The sequence below is a fragment of the Bactrocera oleae genome, chromosome 2 (genome assembly GCF_042242935.1).
Source record: "Bactrocera oleae isolate idBacOlea1 chromosome 2, idBacOlea1, whole genome shotgun sequence".
NCBI lineage: Eukaryota > Metazoa > Arthropoda > Insecta > Diptera > Tephritidae > Bactrocera > Bactrocera oleae.
Window position 1 is genome coordinate 4,100,026 of NC_091536.1, and position 24,915 is coordinate 4,124,940.

Sequence of the window (24,915 nt, forward strand, 5' to 3'; positions counted from 1 at the left end):
CATGACTTATTCACTTGCTTTGTATATTCTTACAAACATAAATATTGTTTTGCATGAAGCGAGTTGATTTTCGATGGGCAACTCTCGTTTGAAAGTGGAAATCGATTTAGACTAAACACATCACTTGTGGTAATTCGAGCACTAAAAATTTTTTTTAGTGAGTTTTATTATATGTACCATATGTATGCTGTGTACATGTGTGTGTTATATGAACGAAAATATTTGTTTTATGAAATTTGAAAATTTCTGGCATTTCAGTTTGCATAATTTAATATTATTATTTTACTATTGCAATTTGGTTATTTTTATTTTTGATTTTTTTTTATTCACAGATATTTTTCACAAATAAAACGGAAAGCATATTTTAAATGTGATAATTTCGGAAATAAAATAAAAATTCACATAATTTTAGCTAGAAAAACTATATTTTATATTTCTTTGGTGCAAAATTTATGTGTATTTAATTAAATTTTTTAGTTTTGCGATTTTCTGTAAATTTTGCTGGAATTATTATTTGATGGATTTATCACTTATTAGGATTTGTCATTTCGTTGTAATTTCTGTTTTTGCGATTTTAGCTAATATAAAGTTTGAGTAATCTTTCGATGAATTTTGACAATGAACTTTAAATTTTTTTATACAAAATTTTTTTGTTTTTTTATTCGAAGAAATGTCTTTACGAAATTTGGAATGTATTTATTGACCAAGGTAACGCCATAATATCCGAAAAAAATGTCTAGATTGCATATAGCTCTCATATACACTGAACAATCTAATCGAATCTAATTCTGGTACGGAAAACGTTTTTGTTTGACTAGTCTCACGAATTTGGCATGTATTGTTGTTCAAGATATCACTGCAATCTCTAAAGAAATTTTATTTAAAATTAACTATTCTAAAATATATAAAATATAAAAGATATAAGTATTTTATGAATTAAAATACTTACAATTTATGGTTTTTTAATTTATATATAAAGAAGAAGAAAATATTCCACATTAGTTGACAACTACCTATACTAGTCTTGTAACTTACATACATAGAATTATTCTAATATTTATTACAACGAAACTTATAATTAATACTTATTAATTAAAAAAAAAAATTAAAAAGTTGAGAATCAAATCAAAACTATGTGCCAAAACTCCGCATGAACTAAATACTTTCAGATTTTAGTGCTTGATTTAGTGTGGGTCGAAATGATTCCACATTTAACATGCCAATGTGTACATTCGTCTGCAAGAGTTAACACAAATGGCTGGAAGAATAGACAATGAACGAACACGTTGGCTCATGAAGACTGTATTTAGTCTAGGCTTACATATCTTTACAACTACCAACACACACATACATATATGCATGTAAATTTATATTATAACGCAGCTCGTAAATACCTGCGTGGGCCTCATACCCATAAAAGTGATAGCACATACACAGCTACATGCGAGTGTGAGAGCGTATACAACAGATTTGCATTTAATTGTTGCAACGAATGGCATAAATTAATTGAAATTTATGTGCGAGCTAGCCAATGTAAACACATAATGCACATACACAAACACCGTTATTTATGTGAGTACACAAGTAATAACTATGTGATTTTGTACACACACACACGCATAAGTTCAGCAAAAAGCGCTGTGCTTATATTTTTCTACGCGCAAACACTTGTGAATGCAGGCAGCTGCGCCTAAAAGCACACTATGCACATAATAGGAAACCCAACTATGTGGTTACGCTTATCACAATACAAATCGCGTTGTGTTCAAAGAAAAACACGTTGAATTGCAGGCATTGACGAAATTTTTGCCGTCAAAAAATTGTAGAAAAAAGTTTGAGCAAATTTTTCGTGCACAAACGGAAATCACAGCGAACGGAAACGAAATTTGTAAAAAGCGGAAATCAAACAACGATAGTGTAGGCCCAGCAGCAGTCGAGCAGAGATAATGGTTCGGCGTGTATGCAAATTTTTGTGTAGCCTGCAAAAAGGCACCAGCAGGTAATTTTCGATTATTTTTATTTTATTTATTTATTTTTTGTTTCGATTTGGCGCGCTTGAAATCGGAATGGCAAAATAGTGATCAATATTATATAGAAAATGATATTTCGGGCGAAACACGTAAGCCGTAACACTTGTTAAAACTTTATTTCGTTCGCTCACTTTGTGTGCTTATAATTCTCAACAGTTTTATAAATATGTAAACTTAATATAAACGATTTTGTCTGATTTTCGAAAATCAAATTTAGATATAAATAGATAGCATAATTGTATTAAGCGATTAGTGCAAGAATTAAAATAAAATAGGAGTATAAATATAATGATAAGGTCCACCGGTATTATAGGAATTCTTGAAATAATCTATATATGCTTTTGGCTTTTTTAAAAAGATTAGAAAAAATCTTATATTACGAACGCATATGAGGAAGCTTTTTGATAAACTTATTGGTTTTCTGAATATATTAGATTCAAGAGAACAATCTTAAAAAGTAAATTGTTTCTTCAAATTGAAAATTACTATGAATATCTCATAGAGTTATTTAAATATCAAATAAATTTAAGGAAATAGCAGCTTAAATGTGTTTTATCTCTGTCTTTCTGATCACGTGATTATTCATTATCCAAATTAAGCTTTTTAAGTTCTACTTGATGTGGAAATTTTATAAATATTTTCAATTTCGATTAGAAATTATATAAAACTTTTTACTGCTATTTTTGTTTACCAATAGTTAGAAATAAATTGAAGAAATTATTTTTAATATATTTTAAAATACAAGTATGTTGTTTTTATTAAGAAGAGATGTTTTTTAATTTCGCAATTTTTTTTTTAATTTGTTGCTTTTTAAACGACTATACTCAATGCCTGACTTACTTTTGATAGAAAATTTGCTTATTAAAACATAATAATAATTTTCTTTATGAAATTGTTCAAAATGATTTGCTTTATTTAAGGAAAATCAAAAAAAAAAAAATATATATATATATTTATTAAAAAATGTATGGACCCTATTTATTTCATATTTCCTTTATTTGCTTTTTATTAAGTTTTATTTATTTTTTTGCATTTTGTAGTTGTTTCCATTATAGTGCTTTTTTAATTAATGTTTTATTTTATTGTTTTCCTGTTCTTCCATTATTCGCATTTCATTTTTTAATTTTTCAATTCGTTGAATGATTTGCTTATTTTACATACATTTTTTTTTAAGTAGTAAAAAAAGCTACACTGAAGCATTTCAAATTTCAATTTATCCATTTTTTTTTTAATTTTGCGGCTTTTAAGTATTTGTAAAAATTATTATATGTGATATTATAAAAAACTATAATTTTTTTGATAAAAAAAATTTATATGAAATATATTACAATATCATTGTATTTGAGTTATTGAATTTATGGTGGCAACTATATTTTTCATTTTAAATATTGATTTTTAAATTCTATTCATATTTATTTTAATTAATAATAAGCAATGTATTTTATAATTAAAGATGATTTAGTATACATTTTTGCACACATTTTAAATGTTTTTTTTTAATAATTTAAACATTTTTCATTAATTGCAATAAGTCTTTTTTGAGAAGCCTTACAGCCTTCAATTTCCAGCCTTTTATTGCCAAACTTTATTTTTATAAATTTTGAACTTCTGTACTCGTAGTATTTTTTGTGAATTATTTTAATTGACACAGTTATATTTAGGTTTTTTTTTGGAATTTTTGAGCCAACGCGTTTATATATAAATCTATAGTTTACAAGATAAATAATTTAGGATCTATTATAGATCCTAGAGATTTGCAATTGCAAGTATTATATGAACACTAGATTGAGCACAATGGTGATATTTTTTTCTTCATTATTATATTACATAAATTTTTTTCTAATTATCATTGCTTTTCTCACACACATTTCACCTAAGAAATACCAGCATTGATGGGTATCAAAATAGTTGTGTAAATAAATTATTTATTAATAATTATTTATTAAGTATATGAGAAGTGACATATACTAACACTTTTACTAAAACACGATTTTTTATTTTAAAAATTTTTATTAAAATTTTTTTTTTACCACTTTTCTAAAATTTTATTTCACACAATCTCCCCACGTTTTTAAATTATTTAATTTTTTTCTTCTGAATTTTGATTCACGTACGCTTAACACGCTGCAATCTTCCGCTGCTATCATGCGATCCAGAGAAATTCAAAACACGAACTGATTTCCGAGTTGAATTGGCGGCGACGTATAAGCGCATCGCACGCACACACACACTCATACAAACAATAACCCATAACCGTACGCAACTTCCTCCTCCGCTCACACACTGACACACATACGAAGCAGCACTTGAGTCTCCAGCATCTGCTGTTGCATACCGCTACACACATACTACACACAACACTTTCTTTGGAGACTTCTTTGTGAGTGGGGGAACGGCGTAAGTGTTTACTGCCAGCGATAAAACGAGGCGAGTGCTACCCTTGCAGCGCAGCCGATACACGCCGCCAACGAACCGGCACAATACAATGTCAGTTGCTCATGGGCCAGCCTAACCAGCTGGCAGCTGGCTGAGTGGACGGAAGCCGGCAAGAGGCGCCTCAAAACGCGCTGAGCGCGCCAAAAATACGAAAAATGATGCAGAAGCGGCAACCGCAAGCTGTAAGCAAGTGATTTGTTTGGCTTAGAGTTGTAGTCACGGCGGTGGGAATATATTTTAGGCGGTTGGTGGTGTGCCGGTGGCTGCTGTGACCTGATAACGTACATATGTATGTATGGAAGATGTGCCTTGAAGAGCTTAACTGTGTAGAGTTTGCTCATCAACGCGCTCTGAGCACACACGCGAGCCGAATTGTGGTAACTACTCTTGCACAGCATCACTCGGCATCGATATCAGTCGAGCGAGTAGCTTTGCAACCGATGCTGTGCAGCTTCGCCGAAACTATTACATTGTTGTTGTCACATTTTGTCAATTTACCATTTTCATGCTGCACGCGAATATTGGTAACAAAACAAAAGTGATAATCACGTGGGGGTAGCATGCCGGTAGTTCCGAAACAGCTGTTGGAGAGCTTTGTTAACAGCTGTGCCGAAATGGTTTGGCTAACTGCTAAGTGTTGTGAAAAAGCCCTCATTAGCAAAAGTTATTCTGGCAGATTTTCACGTGCTTTCAAAAAGCTATCAAAAAGAAAGTTTTTTTGTTTTGTGGAAAAATGGCTTTAATTGAAACCGTTATTCTTTCTTATGGGCTTTTATTGCGTAAGCTTTTATTTGAACTTTCAACTGCTTTGTTACAGTTAGTTTTGAATCTACTGTAGAGCTGTAAACTCTTTTTGCAATTTAGATTGGAAAAGCTCAGCTACTCTATAAAGTTTATTATAAGGTCTGATTTTCTCATAGCAGTATATATAATATATCTCTAATAGGGAAGCTGGTGTTTATGAATAAAATATTTTGCAGAACAAATCTAACAAACATTTTTAGAAATTAGCAGTACTCGTCAATTCAAGTTTTTAGTTTCCATAAAAATAAAACCACTGTTAAAATATTTGACAGAGACCAAGAAAGTTGTGCAGGAAACTGTTTTGATTTCTTATTATCCTCGTTTTTTAGTATTTTATGTTACTAAATGGACCTTAAAATCGTTATATTTGTGGGTACTATAAAATATCTAAAGAAAAGTAATATGAATGAACGAAAACGGTGATATAAATATCAAAGAAGATTTTTCTTACTTTAAAAATAATCTCTACAAAATGGAATTTCCTCTACTTACAGAAAAAATTTGATTACGACTAGATAATTTGAAGATAGCTTTTCTATATGTGAATACTATCTTTAAATTTTACTTCTCTTTCTTAACTGTGTGTTAGTATACTTTGGAGTAAAAGTCGGTATAAGAACTGTAAGGCTGGGCCACATAGCGGTCCTTAGTTGGTGGTCAGTATTAAATATTCAAAAGCTTTTCAAATATGAGTCACTTGTATGAAAGCTCTGTGAGCAATACTATATATTACGTCGATATCTCGACCAAATAAATACTAAATTATATGGACGTGAAGCGAATTACAATCCTTATTGGCTTTGTTAGAGTAGAATCTAAATTAAGAGGAGGTAAACCCAACTTTGTGGCATGTTGGTCGAAATTAGTATTACGACGTAAGCGCGGAGTTTGTTTTAGGTATTCAAATCTATCAGTGAATATATATACCAGGAGATCTGATTTTAGCTGTATACTTTTCTAAGTTTTCGTTTACATAAGTTTCTGATAGTAGATTTATGTAAGTGATTTTGCAGTTCTAGGTCGACTCTACTTCATGTTTTCTATTATATATAAGAAATAAGTTAAGTTTTCATACTATCTATCGGTAATAGAATATAGAATAGAACAGAGATATTTCGAGTTTAGAACGGTCTTAAGACTCAAATGGATAGACTTGACATCTTTCTCGAATCCGTAATCCAATCCATCAACAAATACAACAAATCCAATACAACAAATACAACAAATACAACATATTTTGATGATTGCGGTTGCCCCATTTTAATTCTACGCCCATTCAAAAGTCATCAGAAGTGCATGTAAAGTGTTGCAACAATCAATTGATTGTCAAATGAAAAAGAGATTTTATGACACGCATTCTAATCAAGTAACAAAAACGAAAGTAATAAAGAGTAATAGCAAAAAAACAACAAAGGAAAAATATAAAACTAGAAATGGGAATGAATGAGCTTCACTTGAAGTCAACACCACTTAATCAGCGGGGTATTAATCGAACGCATGCTTCCAATTATTTAGTTCAACTATGAGGTCACACAGATTTACACTTAAATGCACATATGCATACATATACATAGATATGTGGTTGCATATACGAGCTTACTTGTTCCAAGGAGTATTTATAACTCACAGATATATTTATATATACGTAAATGTATACAATTGTAAATACGAGCAAGTTGCACTCATTCAATGTTATGAAATGCTACGTATTGATTTATGAAATCTGTGTCACTCAACCCACTGAATTATATAACAAAAATATTAGTATTTGGTAATAGTGAGTACAGAAAACTCCATGCAATTGAAATACAGTGAGTACTTAAATAATGATTTTCTATTAAAAATATACATAAATAAAGAATATATAGTAGTTGAGGCTAATTTCAGTATCAATAGTAGTTAGAAACCAAAGTTAATTTCAATGAAAAAAACACATCCATAATGAAGAAGTTGTCCATACATGAGACATATCTTCAAAAATTACTATCGATTTTCATATTGGAATCCCTATCGTATTAAAAATTATAAAGAAAATAGGTGTAACGTACAAACTTTATGAATTGGATAAAGGCTCATACATATCGGGCTTTAATTTTTATTGAAAATATTAGTAAAGTTCTGGCTCTTAATAAATCAACACCAAAAAACAAATGTAAAGGATCAGTATTAATCTTCAATCACGATTAAAATAAAGATCGATTCCGTTTAATTTCAGAGATAAAAAGCACAGCGTTATCAAAAAAATTTAAATATGTATGTAAAGGCATACGGAAGTTGACGATCATGTTTAAAAAAGAAACAAGAAAACTCGTTAACTTTGTTAACATCGAAGATATAATACCAAGATACAATACAAAGACAAAAGATTCCTTAAAAATACTTGATTTGGATCGATCAGAAATAGGCGTGTGCAAAATTTGAGAACAATATCTCAAAACCTCAGTGTCTGAGCCGCACATATACAGACGGACTGAGCGACGGACATGGCTAAATCGACTCAGCTCGTCATGCTGATCACAATACCATATATATATATGATTTATAGGGGCTCCGAGGTTTCCTTCTGGGTATTACAAACTGCGTGGCAAATTTAATATACCTTGTTCAGGGTGCGTATATAATTAAGTACTAAAAAGGCAAATATTATAGATATTAACTAATATTCAAAAAATTCCATGGTCGGAATGAGCCAGAAAGTATATAAATTTCACGATCAAGATAAAAATCGATTTCAAAATTTGAAGGAAGACATATGTTTATTTATACCAGAGCAGATGAAATTTATTTCAAGGGACTAAGACACCATTAGTCAATCAGTATCTAGATGCATAAAAATCTGTCAAGATGTATATGGGTGACAAATTACCAATATAAAAATCCGTTACGAGATCAAGATAAGAATTATATTCAAAATAAGTATTAAGGAGGAAAATATCTCAATTTTTTATTGGAAAATTAAAACAAATAACTTTAATACAAATACTTTTAATGTAACTAAAACCAGTTCTGAGCTTCACAAAATGGTATTGCTTATGCATATAAACCAAGTCACAGCAAATATCAGTCTAAAAGTAAGTTTCAGGGTAAGGACTACAATGTATCCCATATTCTATCAAAAATTAATCTACTCAAAACCGTGTTCATAACTGAGATCAATATCGATCAGTTCTCCAGATATGAAGCTTTGCACACGGGGAGAAAAGTTCTCAAGAAACTGCTCATTTGTCGAAACCGTCGGTATCGGACCACTATAGCATATAGCTGCCATACAAACTGAACGATCGGATTCAAGTGCTTGTAAGGAATCTTTTGTATGTGTGAAGCGAATTATAACTTTGGTGCAACCAAAGTTAACGTTTTTTCTCGTTTTCTTTAAAGCTATATAAACAACCTCAATTCTCAATATATTGTAGATCACTTGAACAAAACATTCAAAGGTTAGATCACCAACAGTTGTTACCTTCTCAGCTGTAAAATTGCGTTTATGACGACGTATGGTATTTCGTATTGAAATCGTTCTGATCTGGTATATTTTCGACCCTTCCTTTCGGTCTATTACTCACATAGTATATCCTCAAAAATTTGCAACCCAATATTTTACAAGCAGATTATCTTAAGTTTCTTCATTACTTAGTTTTCCACATATGAATATATGTACATTGGAGGGCTTCCAGCAAAGGCACCGATACGTCCATTCAAATTAAGCAGTTTTAATTGGCAATGCGTGCATTTACGCACAAAGTGTTTCAAAATTCGAATTTAAATCTCTGCGAGCAGAAAAAATAGAAAAAGACGCACAAAGTATAGCTAAGAAGATAAAACGTAAGCGGAGGAATCATGTAATTAATTTGAAGTGGATCCCAGTGCTCCGCTAGTGAACCCGTCAAAGGCTGTGCGCGTGTTTGTGTATTTGCCGCCAGTCGGTGTGGCATCTGCGGCGTGCGCCAGACGCCTCAAGTGCTCACTGGCGTTGCCGGAAGCATGCAACAGTGTTGCAAGCAAGTGGGCGCGCAATAGCCAACAGACTAACGCGCTCTGCATACGCCACTCCAATGCCCAGTCTCTACAATGATGCAAAAACTTTTATTATCACAAAGTTTTTCACCCGCTCATTTCCATTTTAATTGATTCAGTTCTAAAGAACAGCAACAAAAAGCGAAATGCTAGTGCAAAAGAAAGAGAAAAACAAAAATATGTGAAATCAAAGCAAATGCAATTATAGTCACGCTTATGCGATTGATAAAGACCGCGAAGAGGGACGGCTAAAAAGCGAAACAAAGAGTGAGGGCGGCATATTTGACATACGTATATATGTATGTATGTATGTAAGCACCGTGGCGCTCCATCAACAAGAAGCAAAAGTAATGCCTCCAATAATCGTAGTACTCATGCACGGACGTTACATGCCAAAATCACTTTGTTGTAATGACAGGCAGCCATAATAAAAGCGAGAAAAACTAAAAGTTCATTGTTGTTGTTACGGCTGAAGAAAAACATATGCCCACGCCAGTCCACTTGCGTCTCGCGCTAAGTTTTATGGATTTTCAAGTGCAATTTGATAACAAAATTTTAATTGATCATTATGCCTTGTACGACAACGCTTTCGAAAGCAGACAAGTGTAATGTGGTCGCTGATGGGCGCAATGAACTCATCTGTTGGTAGGATACCACAAAATAAATAAACAAATGCTGAAATTGTCTGCTCGAAATCTTTTAGTAAACAAATTGAGATTTTTGTTTATTTTAGAAAATTTTTCGGTAGATAAATAGTGTTAATTAGCTGAATGTCAGGCACTTCGGTTGTGGGAGTCAAATCAATTTCATGGTAAATAAAAAGGTTGTTATTCATAAAAAAAGTTAATATTATAATAAATTTCAAAGCATGTTTAAAGTGATTGAAGGACTATCAAGCTTCTGAGGTTTTCAAAACAAACCAGTGAATCCTTAGATTTTCGACTATCGTAAATAAAAAAAAAAAATAGATTTATTAACAATTAACCTTTGGTTTTCGTGATGACATACAACAAATTTGCTGAATAAATTAATCAAATAAAAGTTTGAACCTTTCAAACAACTTTTTAATTTAGTAAATGAGCTAGTTTTCTGTTCAATAGAAATATATTTAAGTTAAAGGACCATATATAAAGCTATTGATTTTGGACCGATTACATTGACTATCAAAAGGAATTCGACATTAAAAAAGCCTTCTTATACTTAAAATTATAGTTACTAATCATTGGACTTATATTATGTTTGGAACAGCACAAAACCATCAGAAATCGTTTTATGGAATATTATTATAGGACACTGTTAGTTGGGATCTATACTCGGAATCTCGGGTTACATGTCATTATGTGCATTAAGAAAGGTATCGAGATACCTTTTGTATGATGATATGTTTCATAGTTTTACAATTGAATTTTTGTTTCTGTAAATGCTGATAATATATTTTTAATATATTTTATATGAAGGCAGCGCTCTTTTTTTTGTAATACAAATAAAAATGTCTTTACTCACCTTAAACATTAGCGGGTTGCGATCAATTTCAGCCTCGGCGCTCTCGCAAAGTGATTCAGACTCGGAGAGAAAAGCGAGGAACTTGGAAAATTAGAATGATAGCAAATGTTAAAATTAAAATATAAAAGCGGAGATGTTTTAAGGCACATACTTGATCCATAGCGCGATCGAACGACTGAAGACTGTGTACAGCGGCGTGTAGTTGCTTGCCACGATTGATGACGCCATTGTTTAAGTTAGAATACCTAGAAAATGAAATGGTTTGATAGCTAATATATCCAGAAATGGTTCTTATAATAAGCTATCTTAGATCTGTGAGTGTGAGTAATTGATCAAAGCTCAATTTTTATAACTGCACTGACTTTCGGTCACCTAATTAAGCCTTATAGCCACAATTCAATAGTTAATCAATACAAAGTTCAAAGAGAACCTAACGTGTGTACTGTCAAGATGTCTGTGGAGGTCACCCATTGTTATCGATTCGCAATATTGAAAAAATGACGATGAGTACTTTTATTCAGAAGCAAATAAAGTGAGAAAAGAGTAAATATCCGCTCGCTATAAATCACATATCTTCTATAATCACGATCGTGTAAAATTGGCTTCTATGTCCACAGTGTAAATTAAAGAGCTAGATTGTTTCCAAATAACTTCACACTTAATTATCTGTAAGCTAACATTTTTCCGCATCATACTCACCTTTGATTAATAGCTTCCGTCATCTTCTTGATACGCGTAGTGTCATCTGATGGATAAACAGCAATCAATTTTTGCGTCAAAGCATTGAAAAGTTCAAATTGTTGCTTATTTTGATGCAACTCGGCGTGGAAAGACTATATGGAAATGTAAACAAAAAATAACAACAAATAATTAAAAATAGTATACGCCCATTGCCGGCTGCTCACCTTTTGCTCCTTTTGTTGTGCTTCCAAAACGTCGGCGGTGGTCGCGACACTGCCCATACGTTCGGCGCGTGCTTCCATGCGTGCCAGCCACTTCTCCAGCTCCAAGCGCTTGGTTTCATAGCTAATGGGGAGTAAGGATTTTTCATTAATTAAAAATAGTTCTAACACATTTTATAAGCTCTTTGGTAAGCCAAGGCGTCACTCACCGCTGTGAATCGCCGAGCATATTCTTAAGTTGGGCGGCGCGTTGCATCACACACTGCGACGTGTCATCCCAGTGTTCGCGTAAGCGTGTAACTATAAATTTATTGCAAAAATAGAGAAAAGTTTGCAGATTAGAAAAGCTTTTAGTTCAAGTTGAGTTGGTTAATTAAATAATCAGCTAAAATGATATTATGGTTATTTAAAAAAAAATATTACAAATTACAACAGAGGTGAATACATAAAAAATTAAATGAATACATATGGTGTGGAGCTTTCACCAGCTTTTGCTAATAAAGCTTTATTGTGTTATAGAGTGTAAGCTTTAGTTTAGGATAAATTAAGCTGCACTTTCAAAGCTTTCTTTTACAAAAGAACAGGTGAAAGCTGTTAGTTATTGATTCAGTAATGTATAATTGCTCTCTGGTGTTTGCTGCTTTCACTCTTCATTAGACTAATAAATCTATCTTTTATTTATATTATTTCAAATTTAAGAGCTGTCACGTATTTCATTACACTAGTGCGTCAAGATTTTGTTATTGGATCCTAAAGTGCTATTCAATAAAGTGCTGCATATCAGCAACTTTCATTCTTTATTTTTAAAAAACTTTCCAACTGTGCTTCCCTGAGTAAGTCATTTCACAGAATAATCATGCAAATTTATTTAACGATAACTGTTATAGACATATTCATAAAAGTTGTTAAGATAAATATATTTTAATAATTAGGACTTGGAAAGTAATGGAACGCTGCGAGGTTTTTGCTATGGATGAATATTGTTTTAGTATAAAAATTCACCAGTTTTATGTATTATAAGTATTATTTCTTAATTATATTTTGTTTGTTTAAATTTATTTATTATTTTTAATTTGTGCAGCACATTTTTGTTATTGCATTTGCTTGGATTAGCTGGCGGAGTATTAATCAACGACATTTATTGTGATTTGTTAAGTTTTATTTTCCTTTTAAAAGTTATTCGGTTAAACTTCCTTTTTAATTTTATCAGCCATTAGTTTTACCTTTCAAACAACAACGCATATAATCCAAATCAGCTGCGCAATGTGGCGCAAGAGAAAATTGTTTTAGTTCTATGTAAAGGATAAAAAAAAAATATATATAATTTGTGATTTTGTGTCTGAACAGCGATAACTGGCAATTTAACTCTAATGGCAACGAAATTAATCCTATTAGAAGACAATCAACTAATTGTCAATAAGGAATTGCTTATCTCAATAGTTAATTGCAATTTTTTTTGATTTGACAATTGACAATTAGCTAAATACCTCTCTATTCGTAAACTCATTGCATTTAATTGCTAATAGCCTATTACTTAAGTGTCTTTAAATTTGTGTTAAGTTCTTCAAGCAACAAAGTTGAAAATATGAAAATACAAAAAACATCTATTCCTTTAGTTTGCTCTTCACACTTAGAATCTTTTCGAACCTTGAATATGGTATTGTAAATTCATTTTAAACATCTTATTCTAGAAACTAACTTATAAAAGAAATACTTAATTTAGCATTATAATTGAGTGTATCTCAAAATACTCGTTTTTAAAGTTACCTCATTTTACATTTAATTACCTTAGATATTTGAGCGGATCAAACACATTCCAAGGTTATAATAAAAATAAAAATCAAATTAATTCGAGATAATGGCAGTCAAAGGGGCTAACTTGTCAGCCTGCTATATTTGAATAGCTATACCAGCATTCAAATCGCAATGAAAAAAAAAATGTAAGAGAGCGTATAACCTTGCTTTGAGGCGTATTTCTGGTTTCAGTTTCTTAAGGGAAAGGCATAGTTCTTTTGCATAGTTGGAGCTCTAGAAAAATTAGTTCTAAGAGTATGATGTATTTACTTTTTAGTTATCACCGTGTATGTGCTCTCTTCGAATAAATTTAAGGAGTCGTTTTCAAAACATAGACACAACGATCTTGCTCTAGAACTATCATCAATTACCACATATAAGTTATTGTATCACAATATTTTCTACAGTTTTTGAACAAATTACAAAAACTTTTGCGATGAAACTATGAAATGACTAAGGCATGGAAAGACATCGGTCTCAAGATTTCGTTTGTTTCCTATGTCGGGAGTCTTACGATAAAATTTTTATCGGATAAATTAATATTGACGTAGCAAATATTTCTTTAGACCAGTGAGTTTATTTGCATAATAAGCAGGAGTTTGTCAGGAAATATTGATAATATGCATAAAATTAAGGAACACTTTTGAAAATCGAAGAGATCGGTTTAACTATTCGAATAATGAAAAAAAAAAAACGAATTTGTGAACTAAACCACTTGATAAATTTATATAGAACAAAAACGAAACAACAAATTAGAGAATTAATGTACAGTTTAATCTCTTTTGCTTTAATTTTATTTTTGTGTGCTTATATACGAAATAATCTCCTACCACCAATTCCGCCACTGGCATTCTGCACGATCTGAGTCTCATCGTGTGACGAACGTCGCCGCATGCGTATCTCCTCGCGAGTCAAGCCACCGGCTGCTTGAGCGGCGGCCGCTGCTGCAGCGGCAGCAGCTGCAGCCCGCGACTGCGCTTGATGTTGCAGCAAAGCAGCGGCCGCTGCCGAGCCTGGTGTTAAACCAGTATTATGCATCACATTGCCCGGCACATTACCGAGCAGTTGCTGACGTATTTGCTCACGAAATTCACTAGTCAAAGGCATCGGTGGACCACCGCCGCTGACGCCACCACCATTTCCAACTGGAGCGCCCCCAACACCTCCACCACCTAAATTGCCGGAGCCACTGCCAGTACCGGCAGACACTGCAACGCCACCTACACCAATCATGTTCGACTTGCTAAAGTCCTGCGATGCTTGCACACGATGACGACTGTATTGCAGCTCCAGCGGTAGATTGCGATCCAAGGAACGCATGTGGTGTTCAATGGTGGAACGCATAGCATTGTGTTCGGCGCTTTGATTGAGCGCCGTCGCAGAGCCCTGCAACTGCTGTGAGCGCAGCTGCTTCAACTCTTCGAAGGATTGTCGGGCGGCAGCGGCCACAGCAGCCACAGCCGGATTCTGCTGCAGTAGACCCAAATCGCGTGCGCTGGTCTCGTCCAGTGAGAGATTGCGTTCATATGGTGGCATGCCACCCGCTGGGCCGCGCAAATTGAGATTGGTTAGTGGATGGCGTATGCCACTGTTGCCACCTAAACCGGCTTTAAAACTCAAATCGAAATTATTTTGTTGTGCTGCCACAGCAGCGGCGGCTGCTGCTGCCTCCATTGAACGCAGGTTCATTTGTTCTTGCATGGCCCGTTCCATATTGCGTAGACCGCTCTCTATGCCGCGCAATGCATCCTCCGAACCGAAGTCCTCCGTAGGTGATAGGCGCGTGCTGGAGAAGGAAGAATTTGTTGCAGCAGCTGCAGCGGCGGCTGCAGCGGCAGCGGCCGCTTTTTTCGCCTCGCTGGCACGTGTGGGTGCCGGTGATGGCACCGCCGATTTTGGCAGCGCTTCGTTACTACCCGACAGCAACAATGGCGGATCAAAAGGATTTGAGCTGCGCTTCAGCACATCAATTGGCTTCTCTGGTGGCAATGGTGGGCGATCTTTAAACTTTAAACCGGTGAGTGGTGAGTTTTGTGCGCTATTTTGTGCGGAGCTTTGCGCGGATGCAGGTTTCCTAGGCAGTGGCGGCGGTTGGCGGCCGGGTGGTGGCAGCGGAAAGCCATCAGGTAAACTCTTAAGACTATGCCGTTTTGGCGGTATCTCCGGCGGTGGGGCACGATCCGCAGCGCGTGCCGGTATAGCCGGCACCGGCTTGTTGTGCTGCGGTGGTAGTGGTGGTGGCACGGCGCCCAACGGCTTCGGTGGCAAGTGCATGGTGGATGCGTTGCAGTTGCTCTGCTCCTCTTGCGAGGCTTGCTTGCGTAGTATTTGCTGTGCGCGTATGGCGGCCTGTGTGGCAAGCTCCGAAGTGAGACGCGGTATCTCAGGCGCCATTTTAGGACTCTCAGTGTCCGCATTAGCGGCGGGTGGCGGCTTAGCACTCATCACAGTAGTGTAGTGCCTTAAATGTTGATTGTTACGTTGTGCGTTTCCGTTAGTTGTTGTACAATATGTAGCACACTTTTAGGCGCTTATATATAATCTTTACTCAAAAACTTAAGATAAGTGTGCGCTTTTGTTGCTAGTGTTTTAATTAAAATAGTTTTGTTTTATTTTTATTATAAACACGTTCACAATTTTAGCTTAACCGTAGTTATTGTTGTTACACTTTAGTTTAATTGCGTGTGTGGGCACTTTTAAAGCATACATTTAGGTGGTGGCACACATCAATTATTCTACAATATTTTCTCACAGTAAATTGACAGCTTGTTGTTGTTTGACCTTTTGTTGTGTTTTTTACTTATCTATATTTGTCGTTTTTATTATTTGTTTTTTTTTTTATTTGTATTTCTTCCACTTTGCGCAAATATTTCAACTGTTTATGACAAACAAAAACGACAATAAAGTGAAAATAAACAAACATTGGCGTAAAACCGGTGACAAAAGCAACAACAATAACAAGTTAATTGCAAAAGCCAACAATGAAATGTCGCGTGCCACGCGCTACGCTCAGTAGTTCTTGAAAATGCGGCACTCACTTGCTTCCCACTTATTTAGTGTCTTTCTAGTGAGTCTCACTTAAAACCTCTCTCCACTCTCTTAAAACAGTCACAAAAGTATTCTCCCTTTGTTACTCTCAATTATTACTATTTACCACGGCAACTTCAATTTCTCACCACACTTCACATTCGTTGGCGCGCTCAGCCGGCTTTCATGCACATATATGATAGCATACTTTTCGGCTGCCAGCGTAGTATATACGCAATTTAGACAGCTACAACTTCTTCATCAGTTACACAAACTTCGAATTACAGTTATTTTTGTTAAATATTTTTTACCACACGGCCTTTTAGTTTCTCTCTCATTTTACCTATGTGAAAATCTACTCAAACTCCTTCATGCACCACCTTATGATCCCCCCACATACCCACCTACCAGCTATGCTACTAATTCCGGCACATTGCGCTTGAATTCTCTTCCAGCAAACGGCGGTATCCTGCGCTCTGCCTCCTAGGTGCTTGAGTTTGGATGCAAAAAACGCATGTTGCAGCCTTGCCACAAGCAAGCAAACTACAATAAATCCAAAATAGCTTGGAGCAGGCTGGTGGGGCCACGCAGCTGATGTTCTGCATTTACACTCCGGCATCCACGGGACCTTGCAGCTAGCAACCACACCTACTTCATATACAAAAGCAACATACATATAGAGTTTTATCAACAAACACACATAGAAACTTGGCAACCGGCCTTTGGCGCACACATATACAACTGAGCCTGAAAGCATGTATCTCGCTGTAGCGGTGTGTATGTGCATGATGTATCGGGTATTGTTTGGAGGCAAAACAACAACAAAAACGAGTAAAGCAACAAACACATCGAAAGCAAGCAGTTTTGTAGTATTTTATACTCAATGGACTTCGCTGCCGCTCTGCGTGTTGTTGTAAAGACTCTACCTGCGCCCAATAGCTAGCAACCGTTGTGGTAGTTGTTGTTATAAAACTTTCATACCACTACCCAATAGTTTTGCATGTATTTTCTTCTCTTTTCTCACTTGCCGCTTCCATTGCAATTAAATGCCGGTTGCATTGTTGCTTTATGTTTACCACTTTATGCGGTAGCTTAAGCAAATAATGCCACGGCGCCGCAAAGTAGGCTTGTTTTTTATTACAAAAAGTACAAAAACAAAGTTTTAAAGCACACATACCTACAAGCATTTATATAGGTAATATTTCGCTGCTAGCTTTTGTACGCTTTCCACAAGCACTTGTGTGTGTGCGTCTTTGTATGCGTATTTGTGTGCTTGCGCCTGCCGGTAGGCTGGAATGGGCATTTTATAGCGGACAAGGCCAATGTGAAGTATGTATTGACCAATCTCGAGGGGAAGTTCAACAAAAGCGTACTTTTCGTGTGAAATCTGAAAAGTTTCTTGAAGTTTGCACGCGGATATTGCATTAACTAAAGTTGTGCGCTTTTGCTTAATGGCAAGTATGCCCTTTTTTGTTTGTTAAAAATAAATAGCTGACATTTTTCTTAAGCTCTCTTTTAAGCCATTAAAACTTGAAAGTAAAGAGATTGGTTAGATCTTGGTTTTTGGTTAGTTTTTGTTCAGTGAGGTTTTAGCAGCGTAGGGTGGCAACTACCTCACACAATGATACATATTTGCAGTCTTCAATCAATGCAAGTTAGATTCAGCTTCGGTTTGCAAATATGACTATAATTTTTGGCATGTGTGAGTCTAAGTAGCAGTGAGGTCTAAGTAGCCTTCGCCCCCATAATATTGCCTCATGCAACTTCTTTTTGTTTTCAAATACGTCACTCGTCGAGCAGAAATTGCAGAAGAACTAAAAAGTTATCTTTACCACGGAGGCCTACTTTGAAGTCCTCTTTTGTATATATTCTTATCAAATAAATGGCAAAGGTACTCTTCCCTTAACTCATAAGTTATATAACTAGTAATTTTTGGATCATAACAAGAATTTTCAAATGTCTCTAAATACAGAATTATGATGCTCTCTTAAAATTACTCTGCAGACGAATAAGTAAATCTCTTAAGATCTAAGCATGTTAATATTGTCGAAATATATGGAACAGAAAATCGAGTCTGTACATCTTAATATAAAGATTTTCGAACCTTTGGTAATAATATTTCGTAATACCAAAAATGGGTAAAATGCGGTGAATACAACATCTAACCCCATATACCTAATATAGGAACATCAAACTTGCGGTTTGTTTTATACGGTCTCTCTCAGTCAATATGTGAGATAACTTAATGAAACTGAGATAGCATTTTTTTCGAGTGATCGTCGTGGTAGCAAAATTAGATCAAATCGGGCGAATATTTTTCTAATAACAGAATATCCTTGTGTCTAAAATAAATAATACTTCGAAAACCCCCATATATCTAATGAAATTTGCAAATATACGCTTGATTTTATATCTTTTATATTGATCAATCTGTGAGGTACCTATATGAAACTCAGAGAACATTTATTTCTGGTGATTATATGCCGTAATACCAAATCTGAATAAAAAGAGGTTAGTAATTTCCTTAGCTCCGATTTACCTTCCTTGAAAGCGCTTTTCATAGAATGAAGAAGCCATTACAGCTGTAGACGGTTTTTTTGCCAGAGCTGCCGGAAAATCATTATAGGTAATTTGCTTAGCCTGAAAAAATTTGTTTTTTTTATAATCTACAAATTTTACCCTCAGGCTAAGCAAAAAAAATCTCATAATCTAGGATTCTTTCTTCAATCCCATATACTACAATAATAAAAATATTTATTCACCCTAGCTGCAGCCAACATTTTCCATTAAGATATACTCATATTCCTACCCGTGACCATAAATGAAAATTTATTTGTATTTTCAATGCCAAAACTTCAAATATATTGTACAATCCTATTGGTTTGCGGCAGGCATAGCTAGTGTGGCAAAAACACACACACAAACGCATAGCACAACACCAAATGCATATAAATGCTTTCAATTTGTGCAAATAATTCCGTAAATGAATGAGTGGTGAAGGCAAACAGACAAAGTAATGGCGTTTTATCTACATTATTTGCAAACGAACGCGTTGCAAGGTTGCGACGCCCAAAAGTATGCAGCACTGCCAGTTTTTTGTGATTTTTACTAAACGCTGTTGCTTGTGATGCACCGAAATATTATCTATATATATGATGTAGGCTACTGAGTGCATTTACACAGCCATAGATATAGATGCACAGACACATATATATATATATATATATATGTATAATAGTATGTGCGCCTATCAACAGCACGAAGGTCGTCAGCAGCGCTCATGCGAAGTGCAACTGTCTGCTGCTGCTTTCTATTGTTGTTGTTGCACATTTTGTTGTTGTAGCTTGCATTTTCAGCTGATACTTTTGTTTGGTTTTATTTTATTATATTTTTTTTTGTTTATATCACAGCGCTGTCTTTCCGTTTTCGTTGTTAATAAAAGGGGTATTCGCGCTGTTTATTTTTCACTTAAATTCAGTGTATTTTCATGGTCATTTAACACCTTTCCCCTACACATGCACGATTGACTGATTAACCGACTCTTTTAAACATGCATAAAATGAACTTAAAACCATGAGCCTCAAACTAGGCTGCACTTTGCTTTTTTTCACATATTTAATGACACACTTTTCAAAACAATCGCTTTGTCACACTGTGCTCATTCACTTTAATTAATGCATGCACTTTTCTAATGCCACCTAAATTTAATTGCTTCTTAAGCGCTTTTCCACAGCACAAGCCAAAACAAACACACACATACATACGCCGCTTGCTTCATTGGCTTATTGGCAGACTGCTTGCCTGCTGGCGCAATGTAGCCGGCTTTCGTACTTCGCTATGCGAGTGTGTGCAACGTGCGTATAGTGGCGTGTGGCAGCATGTGGTGGTGGCTTGCAATGCACGATATCGGTTGCAGCGGCTTTCCCGAGCACACCACCCTGCTGGTATTGATTAAAGCTACACCATTGTAGACACATTCATGACAAACGCGTACACACACGCACACATGCACACTGTAGTGCGCCCGCCACCACAGACACAAGTGAGTATAAACAACTCTAGGACACCGCCAGGCGTAGGCTTTGCTTACTCACAATCGCCTGCTTTTAGTTGCCTTCTCAAGTTGTTTCTCACTTTTTCTCGCTTTTTTCGTATACTTTTTCTTTCACTGTGTACTTTTTCTCTACTATTTGGTGGGTGTGCTTGTGCGCGTATGTTTCACAAAAGGATTTTCCTTTACGTTAATTTTTTTTGCTGAGGTTTTGTCAGAAATTCACTTGACTTTTAAACATGGAAAACTTTCACAAAGTTCTCAAAGTTTTCTTGAATTTTTTATATTTTTTCGTTAATTCCACACTATTTTCTTTATTGCATAGAAATTGTTATTCTTGCTTTGTTACCGCTAAAGCAGAAGAGTGCTTGTATAATTCTCGCGGAGGATGCCTATTAAAATCACAACCGTTTGTACGCAGTTAAAAATCACGAATGACCGTCTGCAGCCGAACTCAACATGAAATTTTCCTTAAAACTGATTATCATATGTAGCGATGTACTCTGCGGAGCCCACCTGCCCTTTAACATTGGCGGTTCGACCACCCACTCGTGTATGGTTCACTGAGCGGCGCTCCGAAAGCGTAGCGTTTTAAGAGCGCCATTTTGGGGTGACTCCAGTGAAAGGCTTTGATAGCTTTCAGCTGTGGTGAATATTGCTGAAACTTGAAACTCATGTTTCAAAAAATGATAACGCAACGAAACGGAGACTTTAATCAGTAGTTGGAATGTAGAATTTCATATTTTGATGTAATCATAATATGGTATTGATAATCATAATGGTAATGATAATTGTAATAGTAATTTCAACAGTATTAGAGCATTGGATTTCAATTAAGGAAAATGTTAAGATTATATGACTTCTCATATATCATATATTGGTAATTACGATGGTAATGGTTATTGCAATTTTCATTACTATAATTTCGAAGCTAATATCAATAAATAATTTATTGGCAGGGCTAAAAATAATAACGATAATAACAATAATAACAATGATAATAATAATTATAACAATAATGATTATATTAGTCGGAATGATAGTGGTATTTAAAAATAAAAATGTGTAACTAATTACTAAAGAAAAACCATTACCGGTTGAACCGAAGCTATAATACCCTTCACAAATAAAAAAGTTACCATATTGATTTTGATCGGTCAGTTCGTATGCCAGTTATTGCTATCGCGGTTCGATCTTAAAAATTTCTATCCCAAATTTTGTGAAAATATCTTCTCAAATAAAATTTTTAAATTAGATTTCGACAAATGAGCAGCTTCTTGAGGAGAAAAAAACGTGTTCAAAATATCAGATCGATATCTTAAAAACCAAGGTACTAGTGCGCGTACATACAGACAGGCGTTCATTCATACATTTACATTTCTTATAGGGTCTCCGATGTTTCCTCTTGTGTGTTACAAACTTCGTGGCAAACTTAATATATCCTACTCAAGGTAGAATAACTAATCTGTTATCTTTTTATCTAACACATTACTTTACCGGCCCAAGTCTCACACAAATTCACCACAGTTGCGTTCTGAAATATAGCACTCCCACCATTATCTGATTTTTGAAATACATTTTTTATTTCCTTTTTGCTCCATCAAATTCTTATCACTTGCACTCTCTAGCACCCTCTTTGTATTGAAATTTTACGTGCTCTCATTTTAATACAACTCATCAATTTCCCGAGTGACACCCTTTTTCGTGGGTTTATTCAACACATAAGCGGCGAGGTGTATAAATCCACCAGGGGTTGTTGCTCATTATGCTCCCCACGCTGCCGGCAAACGTAGTGTAAACAAAACAAAAACTACGCTTAAAGGTAAACCAAATAAATAAGCACCAGCACAACCCACCAGCCATGGACAAAGGCTGCAGCTGAATGTTGCGGTCTACTGATAAGCAAATTTAGCGAAAAGAGAAGCGATTAGTGTTGCAATTTTAATTGCAAAGTGGGTGGATATATTTTTTTTAGGTGAACAATGTGAAAAGAAATCATTTTGGGTTTGGGAAAATAAATATGTATATACTTGTAGACGAATATCTGATGTTTAGTGGCAAAGCTGTTGAGGTTCGCAGAGTTATTTATAAAAAAAAATAATTGGAGTTGTCTAGTAGCAAAATATTGAAAGGGTTCGCAGAAACCGCATATAATTGTGCATTAATACCATTACTTGCAGTTTTATTAATTACTGTGGCAGTTATCATTCTCTGGATCATTTCATTATCATTATTATCATTATCATTATCATTATCATTATCATTATCATTATCATTATCATTATCATTATCATTATCATTATCAGTATCATTATCAGTATCATTATCATTATTATTATCATTATCACTATCATTATCATTATCATTATCATTATTATTATCATTTACAATATTATTTTGAAAAATATTTGAAAATATTCCTTAGAATTTTTAACAAAGAAACAACACTAATTTTCCCATTTTACTCATTACCAGGCAAATGAGAAATTCACCCCACCATTTGTCTGCTTTTTACGACACAATCAAGCTTGTAGCAAGTTGTACGAGTACAAGTGTGGAAATACGTAAAATATATTTTAAAAAAAATCCGAGTGGAGGCCAAGAGGACAACAACTACACTAAAGCCCACTGTCGCTGCTAACGATTTTAACACCACCACCACAACGACAACAACAGCAACATCAACAGTACCACTGCAGCCAGCAATAATGCAACATGCCACATGGTGGTACCATCAGCAGCGCTGAAGCGCATCTAAGTCCATTCTGCAGCGCAACAAACTCGAGTGGGTGTGAAGTGGAATAATTGTGCGTGCACATTAAATACACCGTTATTGTTGCATGCATTTGTGATTTTGTTGCATGAGACTCGCTCAGTGAGGCAGCAAACAGCAATGAGCCCATGGCAAGCGACAATTTCGAAAGCCTTTTATTCATATATGCAGAGACACACCTACAAATTTACGCACACACACGCATATACATATGTATATACAAATATACATATATACATGCATACGTATGTACATACATGTACAGCTATTTTCTTAAGCATCACACCAAATGTGCCAAATGTCTGCGAAGCAATTTGCCGTAACTCTTCCAAAGTTATCCTTCCTTGCTGCTACTAATTAATTTTTTCTTCAACTCCTCAGTGCTCGTTTGCTTCCAAATATGCGCTGTGAGTTTCTTAAGATTTCGCTCCAAAGAAAATTCCTCAATGAAACTATTTGACAATTGACATGTCAGATGAGACGAGGCTGTCGACACTGTTGGCAACTTGACGATTCAAGTCAAGTGACTTGGAATGGAGTCGAGTTGAGCTCAGCGGCTTGGATTGTTGGATTGTGTTAAGTGTGCGGCTGAGTTGGCTAAGTCGAGTGCGATTAAGGCAATACTGAGAGCGTGTGCGTGTGTGTTTCGAAATGCCGGTACATTATGAAAAAGGTAGAAGCAAGGAGGGGTAATGAGTGGGCGTAGGGAAGTAATTTAAGCAGCTTAAAAAACAAATATTTAAAATACAGTCAAATAATAGAGTTAACTAAGAACAAAAATATAAATGAAACTAATTAAATATGATTTTCAATATTTTTTTGATGGTAACAAATTCTAATTAATTAAATTTTGTAAATTCAAATATAAAAAATATTTATAAAATCATCCACATATTTTCTCAAAAACATGCACATAAAACAATCCTACATAAAAACACTCTTTAATAATGTATAAAATTTATAGAAAATAATCAGTACTATTGAGGAATTTTATTTTGTGCGAACACGAACAAAATCTGCACTACTTGTCATTATGATTGGCCTTTACAACATATATATTGACGATGCTCTTTTAACAGTGTTCTGCGACTGAATGTCTTTAAACACTTACTCTATATTTTGACGCACTGAATTACCACCCTTTCCCACTTTTCATATCATATATTTAGCTCGGCTACAACTCAAACCTCAGACGTGGCACAGAAAGTTATAATTGGTATTTTGCTTATCCCTGGCTCCCGTAATCAAAAGAACTGTTCCTTTAAAAAGTTGTCCTAAAACTACCAAATGTTACAGCAAACTAACCAAACTCAAAAAACCAGAAGCATATCAAAAATGACGTTCCCTTAACATTTTTGTTCATACTCTTTCAAAATATTCTCACAGTGCAGTCAGTGGAAAGCAAAGATTCCACACAATATTTCTGAATGAAAACAACAATTTGCTCGGCGCGCATGATGAGCTGCTATGTGCCACTCAAAAAAAGGCGCTTTGAAATATTTAATTTAATTTTATATGATACGCATATTTAAGCGCATAATGAGGCGGGATGAAGCCGAGATAGCTAAGTTTTTACGCTGG

At 34.8% G+C, this 24,915-nt stretch overlaps 1 protein-coding gene across 7 annotated transcripts in view; it reads right to left on the reverse strand.

The window, feature by feature from the left end:
* Dys (Dystrophin) overlaps positions 1 to 24,915 on the reverse strand; it is a 380,727-nt gene that overhangs the window by 269,790 nt on the left and 86,022 nt on the right. For 5 of the 7 annotated variants that reach the window (XM_070107153.1, XM_070107165.1, XM_070107163.1 and 2 more), the window contains 6 exons: positions 12,913 to 12,981; positions 11,899 to 11,989; positions 11,693 to 11,813; positions 11,487 to 11,620; positions 10,939 to 11,032; positions 10,788 to 10,868 (listed from right to left, as the gene is read on the reverse strand). In XM_070107153.1, coding sequence (XP_069963254.1) covers positions 10,788 to 10,868; positions 10,939 to 11,032; positions 11,487 to 11,620; positions 11,693 to 11,813; positions 11,899 to 11,989; positions 12,913 to 12,981 — 590 coding nt within the window. The remainder of the gene's footprint in view (positions 1 to 10,787; positions 10,869 to 10,938; positions 11,033 to 11,486; positions 11,621 to 11,692; positions 11,814 to 11,898; positions 11,990 to 12,912; positions 12,982 to 24,915) is intronic. The other 2 variants (XM_070107158.1, XM_070107166.1) reach the window with 1 other exon arrangement.